A 21,432-nucleotide genomic window follows, 5' to 3' on the forward strand; every position below is an offset into this window, starting at 1 on the left:
CCCATTGCTTGAAGAGTGTTACCATGCTGATTTTATTTCCATTCACTTACCAAGTGAAGTCCGTATTTGATGACAAAAGTGAACAAGTGGAAATAAATTCTTGAAGTTGGTCCAAGAAAGCCTCATCAACTCCCCCAATGATATCCAGTTTTTTAAATTACCATATCGCTTGGCTTATCCTTATCTTAGAACGCTGAATGTTGCGAGTAACTTATTTTCAGATGACCAAATAAGATTTGCTTTTTCTATGCAACTTGTATGAAGGAAACAAAATACCTTAAGTGTTGTACATCCCAATTTTATTTCACCTTGTAAAATACTAAAAGTTTAATCATAAATAATAATGATGAGGATTCAATTTCCTTCACTAGAAATAAAATGCTGTATTTATGCTCCTGATACGATAAAGACAGACCTCCTAACAGCAGTATCACTTCCAGCAGCAGAGCAGGTTATCAGTGTTTCATGCTACTGCTTTTACACATCTTCTCTGCATTCTGCATCTGAAAAACTTCCTTGTAATATTATGACTAAGCAATCTTTTAGATCTTTTTGAATATGACAAAAATACCAGCATAAACCTGTGATCTTTCAGATAAGAAGATACAGTAAGTAGTTCTGAGAAGACACTAGATAAGTTTTCTTCTGGCTCGGATAACACCTAACAAGATAGCAAAGGTCAGTCAAGAAATAGATGCCCACTTAGAATTGTAGTACGTATCATGCCAAGAAGTTTCAAATCAAGTTTTTATTAAAAAAATATACTTATCCCGTCTCCCCAAAAAGCTAACTGCCTAACAAGCTGCTGAGACCTCATCATGGAAGAAAACTCCCTTCAGACTACAAATGACATAAAATCACAGAATCAGCCAGGTTGGAAGAGACCTCTGGGATCATCGAGTCCAACCATTGCCCTGACACCACCCATGTCAACTAGACCATGGCACTAAGTGCCATGTCCAGTCTTTTTTTTAAACACATCCAGAGATGGTGACTCCACCACCTCCCTGGGCAGCCCGTTCCAATGTCTAATGACCCTTTCTGAGAAGAAATTCTTCCTAATGTCCAACCTGAACCTCCCCTGGCGAAGCTTGAGGCTATGTCCTCTTGTCCTATCGCTAGTTGCCTGGGAGAAGAGGCCGAATCCCACTTCACTACAACCTCCCTTCAGGTAGTTGTAGACTGCAATAAGGTCACCTCGGAGCCTCCTCTTCTCCAGGCTAAACAACCCCAGCTCCCTCAGCCATTCCTCATAGGCCAGACCCTCCAGACCCTTCACCAGCTTGGTCACCCTCCTCTGGACTCGCTCCAACACCTCAACATCTTTCTTGAAGTGATATAATAAATGATCATTATTATTTTTGTTTTGTAGTGCAGCAAAGTCTCCCTCAACTTGCCAGTCAGATACAAGAAGAGTATCTCCCAGTTCTCCCAAAAAGACTACTCCCAGATTTGATAGTCATAACTCACAGAGCTTCCTCAGACATTAAGGGAATTTAAAATCATATAGCCTGAACTGAACATGACTAGTTTCAGAATAGGACTGGCTCTCATTTTCAGTTTCAGTCAGAAACAGTTTTCCCAACAAGGACCCAATTATCCTTACATCATGAGAAGTACAAAGCACACCAACGTGCACAAACATGACTGGTCAACATTTTGTTTACATCTTTCTCTGCAAACATTACAGGATGAAAAGCCACAGGATTTACAGCTAAAATCAGTCTTCAGCTATGTCTGTTCTCGCTGGGCTAAATGGATCATTGCCCTCTCCCTTACATTTTGTTATATGTTGAAATATACCATTTTTTTAGCTAAGTGACCTGCAGGAGCAAAGATAGGTGGAAAAACCATTACATTCAAAATTGCATTAGCACCTGAGACAGGCAATGTATGTGCTGATAGACACAATCACGCCTGTTTATCAAGAAGCAGCTTGGTCCAGGCTAGTAATGAAAGCAGCATCCCAACTCAACCACCAGCGGGGGAGGGCAAACAAAAGCATGGCAGATGCTAAGCTTAAACAGTGGCTCTCGAGATCTACACAGAAAGAACCAACACCCTACATTTTCTGTCAATTAGAAGCATATCTTACAGCCCCAAAGTAATGCTCATATTTCAGGTCTTTTACAACATACCATTCTCAGAAGCTGACTACATGCCTACCCGACTAGCTACCTTAGGTAGTTCAGAACCTGGCCCCAACCCTTTAAAAATCACCTGCATACCTCCACGGATCACATTCAGCAGATGTTCCTACGGCTTTTGTCTCAGGCAGTCCACACTGCTGGTGGAATTCCTTTAAATATCTAGCAGAAACTCATGTAATATCATTCCTGAGAAGCAGAATAGTAAGTGTATGCCCAAGTCTTGAAAAGGCCAAAAAGAAGGCTGGAAAGAGGAAGGAGGTGAAGAGATTGTAAAAAAGCCCAAAACATTAAAAGGTCAGATGAATGTTACACTATATGCCAAGTATGTGAAACTTGAAACAGGAACTGTGTTTTTCAAAGAACACTACTCTCGGCACCCAAGGGTTCAAAAATTAATACCAAGGACCTCCTGCAGCACCTCTATCAAAACATTGTACTGATATTTTTTACAGGGTGACAAGACAGAAATAATGAGAAAAGATAAACAGGAAGCCAAACAAGCAAGAAGCATCCACAACTACACAGGAAGATGCTGGAAACAAACATCATGACATACAGCATTTCACTTCAAGGGTTCCTAAATCAATGAAACAATGACACTTTGCACCCTGAGACCGAGTTAGTGAGTAGTTCACATCTCAACAGCACACGTAAACTGCACTGAGGGCATATAAAGTTTATGAGCTAAACCAGAATACTACAACCCAGACTCCTCAAAAAGCTTCAGTACTTTCACAGGTGTATCTCTGTGTATACTTTAAAAGGTATCTCAGACACTGAAGAAGCCAATATGCCAAGAAAGCCTAGGAGTTGAGTATTTCTTAAGAATTTGAGGGTCTGCTGATAAACACTTCACTCCTCGCAGGAGTATCACAAAATAGCAGTTTATTCATTAGTCTTTCCCAGCACTACCTACCAAAAAGCCAACTCGTTTTAAGAAGCAACCTTAAATACTATCATTTTGCTGTTACAGGGCTTCCTCATTTACACATGATATTAAAAAAAAAAAAAAAAAATCTACACATCTGCTGGCAGAGTCTACATGACTGTTTTTGAGCATCACCATGAAGAGAGCCTGAAAAGACCCCACAGCTAAATGTATATATATAATCTGAGCCAAAGAAACTGGCTTTTAAGTGTCAGTAAAATAGGAGACTAGTTCAAAGAAGAGAAATAGAGAGATAGAAAGAGCACAAGAAAACCAACAAAATAAACCAGCCAATTCAGCCTCTAAACAGAGAGTCAATTAAAATCAGAATTGTTTATCCAGACTTCTGGTTTGCTCCTATGAGCAGTACCTTTATTAGATTCCATCATGGAAACTGAAGACACTCTGGTGTTTGATTCTGCTCACAGGCACAGACTCCTTGAGCTACCCTACAAACAGCTTCAGGTCTCACAGAACATGGAGTCTGCTGCAAAACAGTCTGTTTTTAAAAGTAAGCTAAGAATGAAAAACTCAGCTATCACAGTATCTTTAAAGAAATAATAATAGCCTTCCTCCTGAAAAACTGCAAAACAGAAACTTTTCACGTTTCCCTAGGAAATATTTATTTTTCCCTAGTCACTAAGATCCAAAAAAGCTATGGCTATTGCAATTTCAAAATCAGCTAGAAGATGATCTTATCCCAGTTAAGGACAAACTGAGGTGGTCTCAATAAAGAAGATGTAGGAAAATGGCTTGGGAAAGCATAGCTCTTTCTTTCTCTCAAGTTTCTCTTACCTTGGGAATACTTAAAGAATCTTGAAACTCCAAGGTATAAAGCCAAAGGTCATTGAGATGCTTGCCTATAAAGGAAGTTAAAGGAGAGTTTCTGGTAAGTTCAGAAGCACAGTACCTTGCTCAGTCACTGAGAGCAGAGAGTTTGAACATAAAGGATAAACTGATCCTGCAAGAGATCCAGTATGGAACTCCACATAGCGTACCAGTGCCTGATAAGAGAGTTATACTTCTAAACCTATTTCTTAACTTCCGACTTGGGAACATCAAGAAGAGTGAATTTATCAAAACACAGCATCCCATTAGCCTCTTAACAACAGGCACTTTGACCAGATGATATTTTAATTTAAGTGGCTATGGAAAGATAGGAAGTTACTGTTCATCTAATACCAGATATTCAGCACAGAAGCTAAAACTGCAAGGCTGTTAAGCATTCAAGAGAGCACAACAAGAGTTGAAAATTATTTAGAATAAGTGGAATCAATTTATTTAGTTAACATACATTTTTGGCTTCCCCTCGCCCAACCCTGTAGTATGAATATCTTAATTAAAAGCTAGTTATATAAAAATCAACTTGTTCTGTGTTTAACCTCCGGTGTTGTTATCTGGAAAAAAAACAAACCACGTTCCTTAAAGGCCAAAGTTCAAAATGGCATTTTTAATGAAGAAAGTAATCCATATTACTTAAATTTCTTGAACTGAAACTATACACACACCACTGTGGTCAAAACTTCAATACAGCTTAGAACAGAAGTAAAGAAAATTCTAACAGCCACATAATTTCATTCTCCTAATATGGTTAGCAAATAAATGTTTTGTTTTTTTTGTTTTTTTTTTTGTTTTTTTTAATATGGGGGACACACAAAAAAACAACCCCAACACTTTCCTTCATCCCTAGTCTGACACTCCACATGGTAAATTTAATTTAGCAGTTACCATGACTACTGGATGCAAGCCACTCCATCTTTTGGAGGTATAAAAATTTTTATTGAAGTTAAAGATGCAACTAGAAAAACTGTGTAAGACTAGAGTGGTGAGTGTTGGTTTGGGGGGTTGGTTTGGTTTTTTTGAAGGAGTTTTTTGAGGTTTTTTTGGTCAGCAGCAAAACATTTAGTTCCAATGTAATCACTGTGAAAGAATACAACCAGGAACAAGCTAAAGGACTTTACAGAGTTAAGTTCTCAGCAAAAATGAAGAAAGCAGATTTACACAAAAGTTAAACAAAATAATTTTGAAAAGTACACAGACACTGAGGTCTGAAGAACATAAAAGCTTCATTTTGAAACAGGGCCTCACTACAGAAGAGGTGCATAGCTCTAATCCAATTATTTCCATAGCGCCACAAAACTGAAGTTGAACTATACAGCCACGTAACCTTATTTAGCAGAAGCCACGTGACTTGTTCTACCTCTAAACCCTGTTCAAGACAAATACTGAGTCCTTTTATTACTATATTAAAATGAGCTAAGGACTGCAGAAGAGATTCAGCACAGAACCATGAATGCAAGCGATATGGAACTCCTTTGCCTTTTTTGTCTTTATTGCTCAACAGTGACTCTGAGGGACAAAGAGTGACATACCCTGTCAAGTTCAGGAATGACTGACAGCTTACACCAAGGCCAGCAATTGCTCTTGGTGCAGTGTTGAGAGAAAGCAGCTTCCCGTACATCATCCACAAACACTTCATGTTTACTACAGAAAACATGGAAATTCTTCAAGCTTGGTCCTTTAGTCTCACATTATCAGACAAAACCACCCGCACCACACACCAGTTTGTAACTTCACTGAAAGCAGCAACATAGAGTTAGGAAACACCCCTAGATTCTCCTAAGTGACTACAATGCATTTTACTTCCTAAATCACTTGCAAACTCTTAGGAAGACATTGGAACCACTCTCAGTATTCCCTAGCAAGATGCTGGTTCCCCTTTAGGGAACCAGGAAACAACAGTGACTGGTAACAGCAGCAGTATGATGAGGAGACTTGCTTAAGATTTAAATACTAACACATTTGTATGCAAGACAGTAAAAAGTGTATTAGCCACTAAGGCATGCAACTTCAAGATTCAGTGCTCAGCCTAGGGAAAAGCATCTGAAGATAAGAGATGGTAAGATAAGCAAGAATTCACTTGGCTTTTTACAAGTGTCATATCTCTACTATTAGATAACCTTCAACCCAGGAAGTAATAGCTTGCAAAATAATTTTTGCTTTTACAAAAAGGACAGCTATGCAAGACTAAGTAAATCTCACAGCCAGGATAGCCTTTGTGAGAAAAAAAAAAAAAGTCTGATATAACAGAATTTATACAAGAAGCAATAAAAACTCTTAGAACAGCTATACTTGACAATATAACACTTCCTAACATATGGGTTTTTTTAAATTAACTGCCAACCTGCCGTTTTGTCAAGATAAGAGCTACCAATTTGATGAAAGAATGACCACGGGCCCTGTAAATAGGGCCAGAAGCTCTGAAAACAACCTGCTTTCTCTTGGAAATCCAAGAGGATGAAAAAAAGTTACTTTCGGGTAAAGCCACCAAAGACATTTCCAGCGCTACACTTTATGCTGTCCATCAAATCCCTGGTGATAAGAAGATATTTCAGAGGAACACTGAACAAACTCATTGAGGGATCTGATCATAATCTTTTGAGAACGAGTCTTCAGCTCTCTCAGACATTACTACTTCACAGATTACAGAGCTAATAGCCCAATTCCTAAGATGGAGGGCATTCAGGAATTGCAGGACTTTATTTTCATGGCCACTGGCGGCGGGGGCAGGGAAATCATGTTCTTGTCACTCACCACTCTACCCTAAGATCACTAAATTCAGTATGAAGAAAGACTGAAAACAAAGACGTTCCAACAATAACCTAGATATTTTACTAGAAAGCTATGAGGTTTTTTTCCCTCTAATCAAAATACTCTGGGCCAAACAAGAGGTCTTTACAAACTCTTCAACTAAAGGAATGAATGAAGTACAGAAAGTGCTTACATAGAAGACACATACAAAAATTCAGACTTGGCTTCCAGAGGTTAAGTACAACTTCAATAAATGGTCATCAACTTACGCTGGGCTGCTAGTTGCAAAAATACAAACCTCTTATGTGCTTCCAACAGCAGAGCAGAATGCTGGCACAGTCACTTCCACAGTACATCTTCAAACAAATCAAAACAAGGGAACAGGAAATATTTGCTTGCCATCATAAATGGCTGCTTTATTTTAAGCGAACCTCAATATACAGCTATTGTATGTAACCAATACATGGATGTAACCAACCAAACTATGTAACCAATATGGCTTCATCACACTGAAGCAGAAGATGCCCAAACATAAGCTGTAAATCTCAATTTCTACTACAATCATGGATTTAGGTACTGGCATCTGGTATTTTGAAAATGGTCTAGTCTTTTCATATTCGCTTTGGCCCTGCCTTCCCTCAAAGCCATACACCAACAATAAATCTCAGGAGCTCTAGAAAGACTACAGCTTACTAGATGGAAGGAAGACGATCTAAGCAACACAGCTACAGTAACAAGCAAAAGATATACAAGAACTATGGTGATGCCTTTATTTTAGTTCATTGCAACAATAGAAACTGTCTCAATAGGACATTATGAAAGAGGCAAGAAGATGTGTTTCTAGTAGAAGTTGTAAGCCTCACCTAAGTATTTCCCATAGTGCTCCAAGATTATTAACTATTGTCCTTGAAGACTGCCTGTAACTGCTCTCCAAGTCTGAGAAAGGAAGAAATACATGATGATAGCCTTTGTGCAGTGTTTCGATTCAAATTAGTAATTAAAAAAGTATTTTAGGTGTTGAAAACATATCAGCAGAAAACAACATTTATGGAAGTACCTTCTCAAACTATTAAACAACGAATACGTCATTTCCTTAGCAAAAAGCATAAGAATTAACTACCTGTGCATAACCTGTAGACTACCATTCATGCAACAAAACAAAAAAGTCTTTTGAGCATATATATTTAGCTCGATTAACTGCTCAAAATACAAATACACTCCGAACTGAACTGTAAGAGTATCTGCCTAGATATTCTTTTGGGCACAATGTGCTATTGTAACCAACAGCATTGAGGGAATAGGAAGAACTCAAGCATTCCTCAGAGATGGATGTTGCACTCTCCAAAGAAAAATGTCTTTGGAGTAAGTCTTTACAGTTATTAGGACCACAATGCTGCAATTTCATGTGCAACTCATGTTGTCAGGTTATACTAGCAACCGTTTATGTTACATGACAACACCAATTAATCTAGCAGTCATTTTTGAAGCAATCAGCTTTGTTACATACACACAAAAATCTACTCCACTGATACTCTAGTTACGTGACCGTGCTGCACAGGTAAACTGTTCTTTGAAAATAGCCACAGCAACAGTTTGAAGGGTTGAGCAGCCCGTTTCCCATAATGTGCTGCTTGGAAATTCCAGCTCTTATTATTGTACAATAATAAGCACACGACTCCTGTCTTTAGAAACTTATCATTTATATATAGCTTCTCCATTAAGCTAGGAATGCAGATCTTGTATGCAAAAAAAGGCTTAGTAGAGATCTATAGAATATACTTACAATCAGTGGTACGCCTGTAAAACAGGAAGAAACATGCAACAACTAAACCCTAAGACAACACTGAATTTAGGCCAGAAGTATTCAGACAGGTGCATAACAGTGCAAAAGTATGTGCAATTCTGGTAAGCAAGTTCCCAGCGTACATGTTAATTTATCTTCTACAAATCGGACGTGTCTGAGTAGCATTGCTTCAGCACAGGTCTGCGAGAACTTAAGACCCAAGTGGCACCAACACTGAAGTGCTCAGAAACGATATCTTTCTTGTGATGACGTAAAAGTAAGCGTGCACCCAGGCACACGATTTAAACAGAGAAGTCCCCAAACACTTATCTTCTGTCCTTGAAAAATATTTCAAATGACTAATGGTTCAAAACTTATGATTAGTTAACTGTTTAAGCTAGGAAACAGTGTCTATTAACACCCTGTTCTACAGCATAAACACACGAGGGGTAATAGAAACACCTATGATAGCGTTACAAATGCACGCTGCCACAGAGCTCTGAGTTCCAGTCTCACAAGCAACACCATTTTAAAGGCAGAAGCTACTCACAAATTGCTATTTTTTCAGACTTTTGCAAACATGCAAGAAATTCCACAGTTTTGCTCCAATTACATCAACTAAAAAGATCAATTCTTTCCCAGAAAAATAAAGACAAGTTACCTAGTATTCATTTTGTGTGTTTGAAAACCTAAATAGGGATCAAGAACCAAACTAGTTGCTAGGTCATCATTTTCACACAGTTCCTTGGCAGACATTCCAGAGGAAGGCACATAACGACTTTGACCCTCAAATCCTGAAGCAGTGCTACCTGCAAATAAGAGAGCATAAAGTAGATATCATTTAAGGAAAGTTAAAGCCCAGCTACGCTCCGGGACAGACAGCCACAGGTCAGAGACAAAAATATAGAACAATTAAGGAAGATCACAAAATACCTAAAGAAGCAGGACCACAGTTAATTTTTCACTCTTGCTTTTGTTCATTTATGTAGCAGCCAATGGAGAAAGTATTTTAGAATATATTTTACGGGCGTCTTTCATTAATTTTGGTTTCCTTCCCTCTTCCCCTCACCAACTACAAACATCTTTCCAGACTACACAGTTCAATCATGCCTGCCTCTAAAATTTCCGACCTATAAACGTGATGAAGTCATGAAAACTTCAAACCTGATTTTCCCAAAATCTGAATAAAGGACTTAACTCTGAATTTGTTATTTAGTCCTTTATCCCAGTCCAATAGAAAAAAATAAAAAAACATGTTCCTTGAAACCGTTACATAATGACTACTGATATATGTGAATTCATTCAAGAACAGGGTTTTCTTTTAGTGAATGCCACATGTAGAAGACGGGCTAGTAAACACAAATTATATGTTATTCCACTTCCAATCACATTAGTTCTCATTCAGTGCCAATCACTTATTTTATACTTATACCAGTTCAAAATTAATTTACATCCAGTTATTCTCACTTGAACTGATCCGAAGAGATCTCTACTCCTGAAGTGAGTTAACACATCCAACAAATACAAATGTTAATTAATAGTTCTGATGATAGCTACATGCTGAATGCAGACCTCCTTCATGAACTGAGACAAAGACAGAAGCCTGAGTTGCAAACTGACAGATGAATCACACACAGCAATAAGCCACATAAACATGTACGCACATCTGCTTGATCTTCTCTCAACTCCATTTTTGCCCGTCTTCGGATTCTCCTTTCCTATATGCTGCAATTTGGTCTGATTCTGCGCGTGGTCATTAGACGACTTGCTTCCACTTCTCCTGCCATTCACTACCATGTTCTTGGATTCTCCCAGCCACTTCATTCCCACAGACAATCTGACTCAGTTGCATTTAGTCACTTTTCAAAAGGCTTGGAGAAGTGGATGAATAATTTCAGTTCCAATTCCTACTGGAAGGAAAACATAAACATGATTAGAACTTACTTGGAAATTGTTTCTAAGACACAGACTTTAACAAAAAGAAAAAAAAATGGGGTGTGGGGGGGCAAAGATAGTGATCTGCATTTGCAATAGGAAGAAAGAAAAGCATTTCATTAGCACTAGGTACAGGGAACTGTTGCAAATACAGATATCCACAGGTGAAGTCCTGTCCCACAACTTACAGCCACATCTGGAGGCAAATACAGAAGTCTAAAGCTGATACATTGCTAAGGACAACTCAATTTTAAGAGCTGGACTATACACACATATATACCTACGTATTTATATAGGCATACATAAACACGGATAAATACACACACAGCTGTGTGACCCCAAACCCAGAGTATTTTCAAATGCACACCCAATTAAGATTATATTTCCTAATATTTAAAATCTGTAACCTGTTCGGAACTCTACAGCAAAGAATGACATTACTTCCTGGCCGACATTTGTATAAAGACAAACACAGCCGAAAAAAAAAAACACAACAAAAAAACAACGAAAAAAAACAACCAGAAAACTGACAACATTTTTGGAATGAGGGTGGGGGAAAGATGTTAAGTCTTTATTTAAAAATCAGAGTTCAAAAAACCCTCAATGATGATCTAGAAGACCCAGGCTACTATTTTTACTGTTCCATGTAACAAAAGAACAGTCATAACACATCTGGCCAGTAGTAAGTGGGGTCACAAGTAGAGCTGAAATTTTACAGTACATAAATGACCAGCAAAGCAGATGCTAGTTTTTGTCTGCAGTCTCAATGCCTTTTGCATAAATCATAATAAGAAAGCTACTAATGCTTTTGTACACAGTTGCGTCTCACTCTGTATAACAACTTGCAGGAAAAAATTTGTCACTGATTTACACAATTATTTTACAATTGCATTTACGCATTAGTAATTAATTTACTTGGTTTTACTTCATCCTCCTCCCTACTGCTTCCTCATAAAGAAATAAATTGTGCCTTTTATTTTGACTATTATTAAAAAAAAAAAAAGTTAATACTCTGCTCATAGCAGATAACAGGCATCATGTAACCAGGCATTTCAAGCTGGTGGAAGAAATTCACAGCAAACTAACAGATGTTTTGAAATACTGTCTTTTGTAGAAATGCCATTTTTAATCAGTTTAGCAAAATACTGGATTTCTGTTAGACACCTATGTGATCCAGCTACTTAAAGCTACAGAAATATTTATGGTCAGACGATTAGTTACTAAGTTATTTACAAAGATTCAGCAGATTTAGGAATTAGACAAAACCAGTAGCGACAAGTGACTTAAGAGATGTATTAGCTCAACCATCTTACTAGAACTATCATTCAGAAAACTACAGATTTTAGAACCTTTTACAAATTGTCACGGAAGGACAGTGAGATTATCAACAAAGTGTAACAGAATCATACTGAGGAAAAGCTGGCTGAACTACTGACAGAATATAAAGGAAAAAAAAGGGAGAAAATTTCAGTGGACAAGGAATTTTCTTGCTGCCAGTGACAGAAGGGTTTGGCTTTGACCTCAAGATTAAAAAAGAAGTTTAAATGTCTATTTTACTTGACCAGAAAGCTTTAACATAGCTGGAATTGAACTGTTTGACTACCAGAATGCAAAAGTCGCTCTGCATACTGACAAGATTCTTTAGGAAGTTACCAGATACAGCCTTCAGAAAACAAAACAGAGACTCACAGTTTGCTAGGGAAAACCCAATTCATTGCATTTAGCGATACGTAGAACCAGACATTTTTATACAGTACCTCCAAAAAAACTCTTGGAAATCTTGCAGCAAAACCTGCACTAGACAACACTAGGCTTTTTTTTTTTTTCCCCTTCATAGAGCTTGCCTGATAACATACATGTAAAAAGGAAAAACAAAACAAAACCCTAAAACTTCTTGTTAAGCACCCCACCTGAGCTTCTTTCAGAAGACAGCCACCCTGTGAAGATCCACACTATCACATGAACACTTAATGACAAACTCACTCTTAAACTTTTTCTGTTTAAAACTAAGACTCTTTCTGCTTCTCAATCAATTCACTTTACAGCTTTATATACTCTAATTAAACCCTGTTCCCCATTTTTTGTAACAGTGGTAAAAAGAACATTAAACCAGAAACTACATTAAAGACTTCCACCTAACTCGGTCTTGGTATCTCTGTAAAACAGGGCTCAACTATACTCAGGGTGTGTATACTCAGTGGTGTGCTACAGTTCAAGAGCAGTACAGGTAAATGAAGTCTACCATGAAGTCCAACTAACAGGTACGGTAGCTACGCTTTCAGCTGGAAAAAGACGTGTTCTGCACAAAGAAGGAAACTGATCTTTTTTAAGTCTGGTTTGGGAAGGCTGAGCACTATCTGTGCTAAGACACTTCTGCCTAACAAATACAGTAATGACAAGGAAGGTATGATAGCAAAAGAAGGAATGTGGCCACAGAAGGATACTCAAACCATACTAAGTATTAGGAAAAATACTTGCTTTTGCTGCAAAATGTATTGCTACAGATGACAACAGAAGTCCTTGCCAAGCAAAATCAAAAGTCATTTAGTGAAGCCTAGCAAACATTCTTGTGAAAAATCATTATTTATTTGAGCCTAGCAGCCTAATGAGCAAGAAAACCTTTGTCTCCATCTACTGCTGCCTTTTGTTTTCCAATACCAGCCAAATGACAAACTTCAAGACTGCAATCTGCTTCTTCAGCCTCTATTCCTTCTCCCAATACACAAACACTGCTTTCAAGAGATGGTATCAAAAGCCAGAACCAACATACAGAATTCCTTTCCCAGTGAATATCACAACTCCTAATGCCAACAGATAACCTAAAAGAGAGCAAGAGATGCCCCACGCATCACCACCACGGGATCTTTAATACACCTTCAGATGTGATTTGCTCTCAATACTTTCTACATCAGACTTCTGCTGACAAGTTCCTTAGGAACGGAGGGAGAAAAGGAAGAGACAGACACCATCTTCCTATTCAAAAAAACCCCGAAATATACTTACACCTCCACATACTTAGAAATTCCTGCTAAAGGGCTCCACCATCAAATAATATAACACCATGCATGGATCACTTATGACTTTGGGTTTATCTATACCGTTAAGTTTACCAGCACAATTACAGCTTCCAAGTGACCTTTTTTATTTCAATGTAAATGTCACACAGCTGTTTTAATCCTTTATTAATTATACCACTACTCTTCATAATTATACTGCCTTTTATAATTCTGTTACGGTAGTTTTACAGGCACATTTCCTCAAATGTCAAAATACAGCTCAACTGCATTCAGCACCTCTCACTGAGGAATTCAGCATTTCACTGCAACGGTACTATCAAAAACAAGAACTCAAGTTTTATTTACCTGGTTCTAAGTTTATTAAACCTATTAACACACTTTCTGAGCATTATTTGCATTTCAGTAACATTCAGAAGCACCAATCGACAACTGAAGCACAGACGCGATTACTGCTGTCATCACGTAAGATACTCACAAAGCCAGATTTATCCAGAAGTGTTTACCAGACTGATTAAACAGCACCATTCAGATTTATATCACATATGAAAAGGCTTAGTCCTGTTATACTGGAAAGCGTAGTAAATCCCTATGAATTTGAGTAAAGAAATTCTATGGCTGTTAAAATGCATCTCAAAAGCTGTCTGAGCCTCACAGGTTTTGGACTCTCGTGTGTGAAATCTATCAATTCAGAAAAGTCTTGTTGTGAGGGGGAAAAAAAAAAAAGCTGCACAAAACCAAATCAATAAAGCCCTAAACCATACCAACACATACATCAGTAGCCATAACAAATTCAAGTATAATTTATTTCAGTCTTTCATAACACAGGTTTTGCATATAAATATTTATTACTTAAAGGACAGGGACAGCTTCTAAACAGAGGCAGTGGATTTTGTTTATCCCTCTCCAGGACACAGGCAAAGACACTAGGATCAGGAGGTTTCCTAACAGGTGGGGTCATCCTCCCCTTTCCCATGGTCTCCAGTACACAGGCAGTCAAAGGATCTCCTTCTAAAATATGGCTTCTTGGTGTGTGGGTTGTTTTATGTTTTTTTTTTTTTTGTTAAGAACTCCACACCTAAACCAGTTTTGGTTTGTTGTTGGTTCCCCCTCTCCTCGTGGTGTTGTGTGGTTTTTTTTTTGTTGTTGGTTTTTTTTTTTTTTGCATTTAACTATAGCTGCAAAGTCTTTCTCAACAAGACAGTGGCCTAAAGCAAATATAGGACACAAAACCAAAACAAGACCCAATGACCAAAGCCTCAGCTTTTCTGGACAAATCAGTGGTATCAAGAAAAAAAAAGATATATGTTTAATTACTGATAGGTCTAAAAAAACCAATATGTCTTTGAATTTGGGAAGCAGAGCAAAACCATGCAACCAGTTTTTCTACAGGATCACCAAGCTGTAGATGATTTTCACTACAGCTACACCATCTGGGTAACAAAAACCCCACACTCACTCATAGAATGCTTTGGGTTGGAAGGGACCTTAAAGATCATCTAGTTCCAACCCCCCTGCCACAGGCAGGGACACCTTCCACTAGACCAGGTTGCTCAAAGGCCCATCCAACCTGGCCTTGAACACTGCCAGGGAGGGGGCATCCACAACTTCTCTGGGCAACCTGTTCCAGTGTCTCACCACCCTCACAGTAAAGAATTTCTTCCTAATATCTAATCTAAATCTACGCTCTTTCAGTTTAAAGCCATTACCCTGTGTCCTATCACTACATGCCCTTGCAAAAAGTCCCTCTCCCGCTTTCCTGTCGGCCCCCTTCAGGTACTGGAAGGCTGCTATGAGGTCTCCCTGGAGCCTTCTCTTCTCCAGGCTGAAGAGCCCCAACTCTCTCAGCCTGTCTTCATAGGAGACTCCTAGTAAGTGTTGAAGTTTCTAAGAATAAGAAAGACCGAGCAAAATCAAAGCTGAATGAAAACCTGCACAGCTTTAAGGAGTTATTCTGAACAGCCTCAAATCTTATTTTGGTTACTGTTTTTGACAGCCCAGACAAGTACCATTAAGCCAAAGAGGGAAGGGAGGCACAGAATGCTTCTGGCTCACCAAGGGTGTGAAGCCAATGCACAGTGTCATTTTAAACAGGAACCTGATGCTGTATGTTACACTACAAATTATTATTGAAGATACCAAAACACAGCAAAACCAGGCATGGAACAGAGGTCTTTCCAACCACAGAAGGTGACAAGAAAAGAAGATATTTGGTAGTTTATTTTCCCATAATCTCTGTAGTCAAAGTTGTATCCTAAAGAAAGGTCAGGTGGTCCCACAGGACTTCAAAGATTCTGGAGTTGAGGCTGCAATTCCTCTACAGGATAAAAGCTACCTAGGAAGGGCTGCTTCAGTCCCACTCCTGCAGATGCTTATTTTAGCCACCCGATTTCACACCCACTTTTGACTTTCTTTGCCCCTGGGATGAACTGGTTCAGTAAATTAAATCACCAGGAAAAAAAAGAAAAGCATTTCTTTTCAGCTAGTCCGTTCTCAGAATTAAGTTCAGTGCAGAACTGGACATGGATGAACAGCAGCACGTGGGAGGCTGTAAGACTGTCAAAACTGGCCCGGGTCAGTTCAAACCATTGCAGAGCTGCAGCCCCAGGAGGCAGGTTTGGATCCAAAACTGACCCAAACCCAGGCTTCAGTCCCCCACCAATAGCTCAGTCTGTACATTCCCACTTTCTTTGCCAGTTCTTTTGCAGCCATGTGAGTTTTGTGTGTCGATTTGGATACTAATCCCAGTACAACGCAAGCACCGAAGCAGCAGGGTACCGGCAGGAATGAGTGGCAGAGGGGGAACGCACATACAGAAGTGCTTCGGCAGCTCCTGCCCCTTCTCCTCTTCCCACGCCCCCCCACCCACTCCCTCGACCAGGTGCCCTCTCAGGGTGAAGCTGAATGACTGAGCCAAGCACCCTAAAGGCTGCACGATCCCCCCAACTCACTGCAGCAAATCCAGCATTCAGCAGACTTTCACAAAGAGAATCCACAAGCTCGCTGCTTCCAGGGAGGGAGAACCTCCTTCCTCCCCCTCGCCAATTCACACAAACATTTCTGCTGATTCTGGAGCTCAGCGGACCTCTCTGTAACTCAATTTAACCTCATTAACCCAACACGGGGGCAGGGGGGGAGAGCAGGTCATTTTCTGCTGGTTTAATGTGCTGAGCAGATTTAGCAAAGGATCCAAGGGGCACTAGAGCAAGAGCAGATGCAGGACTGGAGGAGCAGCAGCAGGACCACTGAAAGGGGAAGGAAAAGCATCAGCTGTTGTAACAGTTCAGCTATGTGACTCACCCAGGTTCAGCTGAACCCAGCAGCTCAGGGCAGCCCCACCATGGCTGGCACAAACAGAACTACAGTTCAGAGAAGACTTCAGATCAGCATAACATCAAAAGCAGCCCTGCTGCCCCCTCGCCTGCTTGTGCCCACTGCCATGCCGTCTGTCCTCCCTCTGTGTCAACAAAACAACTACAGAGCCAAGCGGGGACCAACTCAGGGCAGTCACCAGAAAAGTCTGAACCTCGCTGGCTTGGAAGGTACAGAAGGATGCAGGGACAAGGTCAGGGAAGTGGTCAGGAGCACTTAAGCTATGACTGCTCCCCAACGCTTTGCATTCCCAAACCACACCTCTGGATTCACTGTTTAGTACCAAAGTATCATACCTCACACTTACTATGCTGATTTGGGCAACTGTCTGTTGCGTCAAAGCACAATGGTGTTTGAAGTGAAAAGAATACTAGGAATTGTAGTCCTGCAATAGTATAGTGCTCACAGAGCAAAGCAAGTATTCAAGAGCCCTGTTCAGTCCTGTTACTGAGTGTACAAGGATACATCACCCCACTTAGTCATTTAATATGCCATGCACTAAATAATTACTTTAAAAAAGTCTTATTTTCCAGTTTGCAAACTCAAATGGGTATAAAGCAGAGATGTTTGTACCTATCTCTCTGGCTCTAAAACCAAAATAGCACAATAAACAAACAAACAAGTCCCATTTTTCAATCAAGTCAGTATTGATTTCCTCACACAGTGTTACTTGCAAGGAGCAAGGCTTAAAGAATTCAAGACAAGAGTTCATTTTTAATGAAAGCAGAAGAGGATGAATCCGTAGCTATAGTGACCAGATAACGGAAACAGGACATGACTCTGTGTGAGCTTATTCTATAACACATTTTAACCTCATTGATTAAAACCTCCCACTCTGTATTTATAGTCACACTATTAAACACTCTGATCAGATTGCCATCTCGTATGCGTCGCCCAGTGCTGAATTCAACCCACCAGAAAACCTACACCAAAGCTGTGTACTTCAGATCCTCCCGCTGCCCGTGACACAGCTCAGCACAACACCGCGCTCTCTCCCTCCCACCCCCCATCTCCACTTTTTCAGGAGTAACGTGCTGAAGATAATTTGACTATTTAAAGTTTCAGACACATATGCTGGACAAAGATGTGCTTTACTCCGCCCTTAACAGCGTATATTCCCCAACGAAAAAAAAAAAAAAAAAATCACAAAAACCCCCAAGACGTCAGGAGTTTCCACCTAACTGCAGCAAGCCCTGAGCCCGAACGGCCCCTGGAAGCAGACCTTAATGGAAGCCAAGCAGCCACACACGGGCTACCCCGTCTGTCACGGCCACAGCGCACGGCCGTGCCCGCGGGACGCCGGCCATTCAACCCCAGAAGCGCCGAGTGACCCACAGCTTCCCCCGAGCCCCCGCACGCCCGCCCGGGCCGGCACTGCCCGCACAAAGCCCAGCCCGGAGCCGGGGGGCCGCGGGCGCCGGAAGCTGAGCGGGGCCGGGCCGGGCCGGGCTGCGCCTCCCCGGCCCGTGCTGCCCCCTAGGGCTCGCCTCCCGGCCCCGCCAGCGCAGCCCGGCCCCGCCGCGGCCCCCACCGCCCCCGGCCCCCAGCGCGGCGGGGAGCGGCCCCGCCTGCAGACGCCCGTCTCTCCGAGCGGCCGCGGGTCCCCGCCTTCAGCCGCCCCGGAGCGCGGGGCGCGCCTGTCAGCGCCGCCGAAAGCCGCCCGCGCCCTGCCCGCGGCGGGGAGTGCCGCCGGCGAGCTCGCACGCTGCCCCCTCGGCCGGCCGCGGCGGGGAGCGGCCCCGGGCGCCGAGGCGGGACACCGGGCACGGCTCCTCCCGCCCCCCCCCGCCCCGCCGCGCTCCCGGCCCCACAGACCGGCCCCCCCTCCCCCAGCTGAGGGGCACAGCCCCCTCACAGCCCCGGGCGCCCCCGCGTCACCGCCCGCTGACAGGCTGCCCCTGGCACCTCCCACGCGCGGCGGCACCCTGCTCACAAGGCCCACGGGAGCCGCGACCCCCCCAGAAACACACACCCCCCCCCCCCCCCCACGCACTCACCTCCCGGCCGCCCTCCGCGCTGAGTCCCTCGCTGCCGCCGGCGCTGCCCCAGCCGCCACTGGGGGAAAATGAATCATCAAAGGGAAAGGAGCAAGGGGGAAAAAGGGGAGGAAGGGCGGGGGGGGGCAAGCGAAGACTGAGCGAGGGAGGGGCGGAGAGGGGAAGGAAAACTAAGAACGGGGAAAAAAAAAAGCAGCAGCAGTGACAAAAAATAATTCCGAGTGGGGGGAGGAAAAAATGGCGGATTAAAATCCAAGATGGCGGCGCCGAGGGGCGAGCAGAGTAGGGCGCAGGCCACAGGCAGAGCCACCTAGATATCCCTCCGCCGAGCCCCACGAGAAAGAGTCCCCCAGGCTCCCTCGCAGAGACCCCGCGGGGCGGCGGCGAGGACCGGCCGCCGTCGCCGCCGCTTCCTTCTCCTTTTGCTTCTTCTCTGCGGGGAGCCCTCCGTCCGCCGGCCTGCCGAGCCAGGCGCGCCGCTGCGCCGGCCGCCGCGCTTTGAAGTTTCCTCTTCTTTCTCCCGGCGAAGCCCACAACCTCCTCGCCCCGTCCGGGTAGATGCTGCCTGCCCCTGCGCTCCCGGCGGCGGAGGAACACTGCGGCCAGGCGCAGCCTTATGCTGCCGCTGCGGAAGGATACAGCACTCGAAAGAAGAACAGCCCGCCCTCCCCCCCAGCTCCGCGCCCTGCCTTCTCTCCGCGCCTCCGCTTCACACCGGCCGGCGCAGAGGCGGGCCGCCTGCCCGCGAGCCTCCGCGCCTCGCCCGCGGAGGAGGGTCGGCGCGGGTCACAGCTCCCATGACCGCACAGCGCGTCGGAGCGCTGTGGCGGAGGGATTTCGCTGAGAGAAAACAAGGTCCGGACTAGCCCGCGGCTTGGGCCGCCCGGCCGTGTGTGCGGTGAAGAAGTTCCGGCCAGCTCACGCGGTGGAGGGATTCCTCCGCCGGAGCTGCCCTTTAAATGCGAGGTACTCCCCACTGCGGGGGTGAGTGGCCGGTGGGTGTCCGTTGCCGTTCAGTGGCTAGGAGGAGGCTTTAGATGTCACGTCTACCCTGGTGTCTGTGAGGCGATGGCTTGGCCTGCCCAGCCTGAGGGAGTGGGGGCCACAACTTCAGCGCCTCAGGGAGCTCCTGGGCTACGGCACCTGCTTCCCCCGCTGCTGCCTGACAGCGGTATTTAAAAATGGCCCCCGCGGTCTGGAGAGGCTGCAGCGGCGCGTCCTTCTGCGGGGCAGCCCCGCAGCGCGGCCGGGCCGCCCGTTCTCCGCTGCCCCCCCAGCCACGTCTCCCCACGCGTGTTCGCGGCGGGCGCGGGCGCCCCCCCGCGGAGGAGCGCTGCTGGGACCGCGGCTCCGCGCGCCGCCCGCCCCGCGCAGCCCCCGCGGAACAAAAGGCGGCTGCGCTGCTGCGGGACCCGGCGGGGTGGCGCGGCGGGGAGCCGTGCCCGTGCCGCCGCCCTGGGCAGGAACGGGCCGAGCCGAATGCGTTTGTGGGAAGGAAAACTTGCCCATGCCGTGACTGCGGGTGTCCTGTCACACGGCGCTGGTGGCAGCGCGGGCTGGGCTCAAACACAAGTTTTGTAAGTTCACGAGAAGCTTTTACACTATTCGCATTCATTTCAAGGTAACCATAAACGTTTGTGGAACAGATTTGCCACCCAACACCTTTCCTCTCAACAGCTGCTCACCAGGAATACCAAATCCTCAGTTTTATTCATAGTAGGATGCTAAAGTTTTTTAATAAAATGTAATTTTGCGTGGAACTGGGTTTAATTTTGCTTTAATTATGCAAGTGAAACAATATCTGGAAATGGCCTGTGGCCCAACAAATGAAATTGCTAGCTAAATTGATTTTATAATAATTTGTAACAAGAAATTGCCTCTGAAGCAGACATTTTGCATGCCCTGTTGCTAACCCGGATTAACACGGACTTTTACAGTTAAATTACAAATGTCTGAAATATTTCCTTCAAACCAGAATGGACTACTAATAGCATCGAAAGCAGCGATGCTGTGATAGTAACAACGTTTGTATATTGTTTTATAGATGCACCAGGTTGCTCTGTGTATTTATGGGAATGGCTACAGTCATCTCGGAAGTATAGGTATTGCTAGACTGGGAGATGCTGCCTTCAGTCCTAACGGCAACAAGAGTTTTCCATAGCTCCAACGATAGGTGATGAGTCCTTAATGTGGTTGAAGCAGTGCACGCAAAAAACCCTCTTTACATCCCCACCATAGACTCCAGCAGGTGACCTGCTGAAAAAGTCCTGGCTGTGTCTGAAAGGATGTTATTTTTTTTCAAAAAACATTAATCTAAAACTTATTTCCTCTGCTATTCTGGTAACAATTATAAAAGTTAAAGAAAAAATAAGCAGCGTTTCCAGTTTGATTACAGATGGGTTTGTTATTTCTTCTACATTGTAGCATTTTCCCATTGTAGGTCTTTCACTCTATAAAATAAAATACTGTCTTTGAAAATAAGAAAGTTGGGTGGTCAAACCATGGTGGTCAAATCATGATAGGATGCTTCAGGAATAAATTTACTATGTTAAACAATTTTGACTGCCTATGTTTTTTCTGTAAACCAGCAGATACGTGGTGACTACCTCCAACTAAATTTAATTTCAGATATTTATTAATTTTTGTATTGTGAAAGACCCAT

At 43.1% G+C, this 21,432-nt stretch overlaps 1 protein-coding gene across 4 annotated transcripts in view; it reads right to left on the reverse strand.

Moving 5' to 3' along the window:
* The window catches only part of KMT5B (lysine methyltransferase 5B), a 32,417-nt gene extending 13,072 nt beyond the window's left edge, over positions 1-19,345 (reverse strand). The window contains exons 1-3 of one of the 4 annotated variants that reach the window (XM_068399815.1): positions 18,771-19,345; positions 10,117-10,359; positions 9,114-9,261 (exon numbers count right to left, since the gene is read on the reverse strand). In XM_068399815.1, the coding sequence (XP_068255916.1) occupies positions 9,114-9,261; positions 10,117-10,276 (308 nt within the window). In that variant the 5' untranslated portion in view covers positions 10,277-10,359; positions 18,771-19,345. Of the gene's footprint in view, positions 1-3,873; positions 3,939-9,113; positions 9,262-10,116; positions 10,363-17,995; positions 18,025-18,770 lie in introns of those variants that run through there. The other 3 variants (XM_068399816.1, XM_068399817.1, XM_068399818.1) reach the window with 3 other exon arrangements.
* Between the last annotated feature and the right edge of the window lie 2,087 nt (positions 19,346-21,432).

The sequence above is a fragment of the Nyctibius grandis genome, chromosome 4 (assembly GCF_013368605.1).
Source record: "Nyctibius grandis isolate bNycGra1 chromosome 4, bNycGra1.pri, whole genome shotgun sequence".
NCBI lineage: Eukaryota > Metazoa > Chordata > Aves > Nyctibiiformes > Nyctibiidae > Nyctibius > Nyctibius grandis.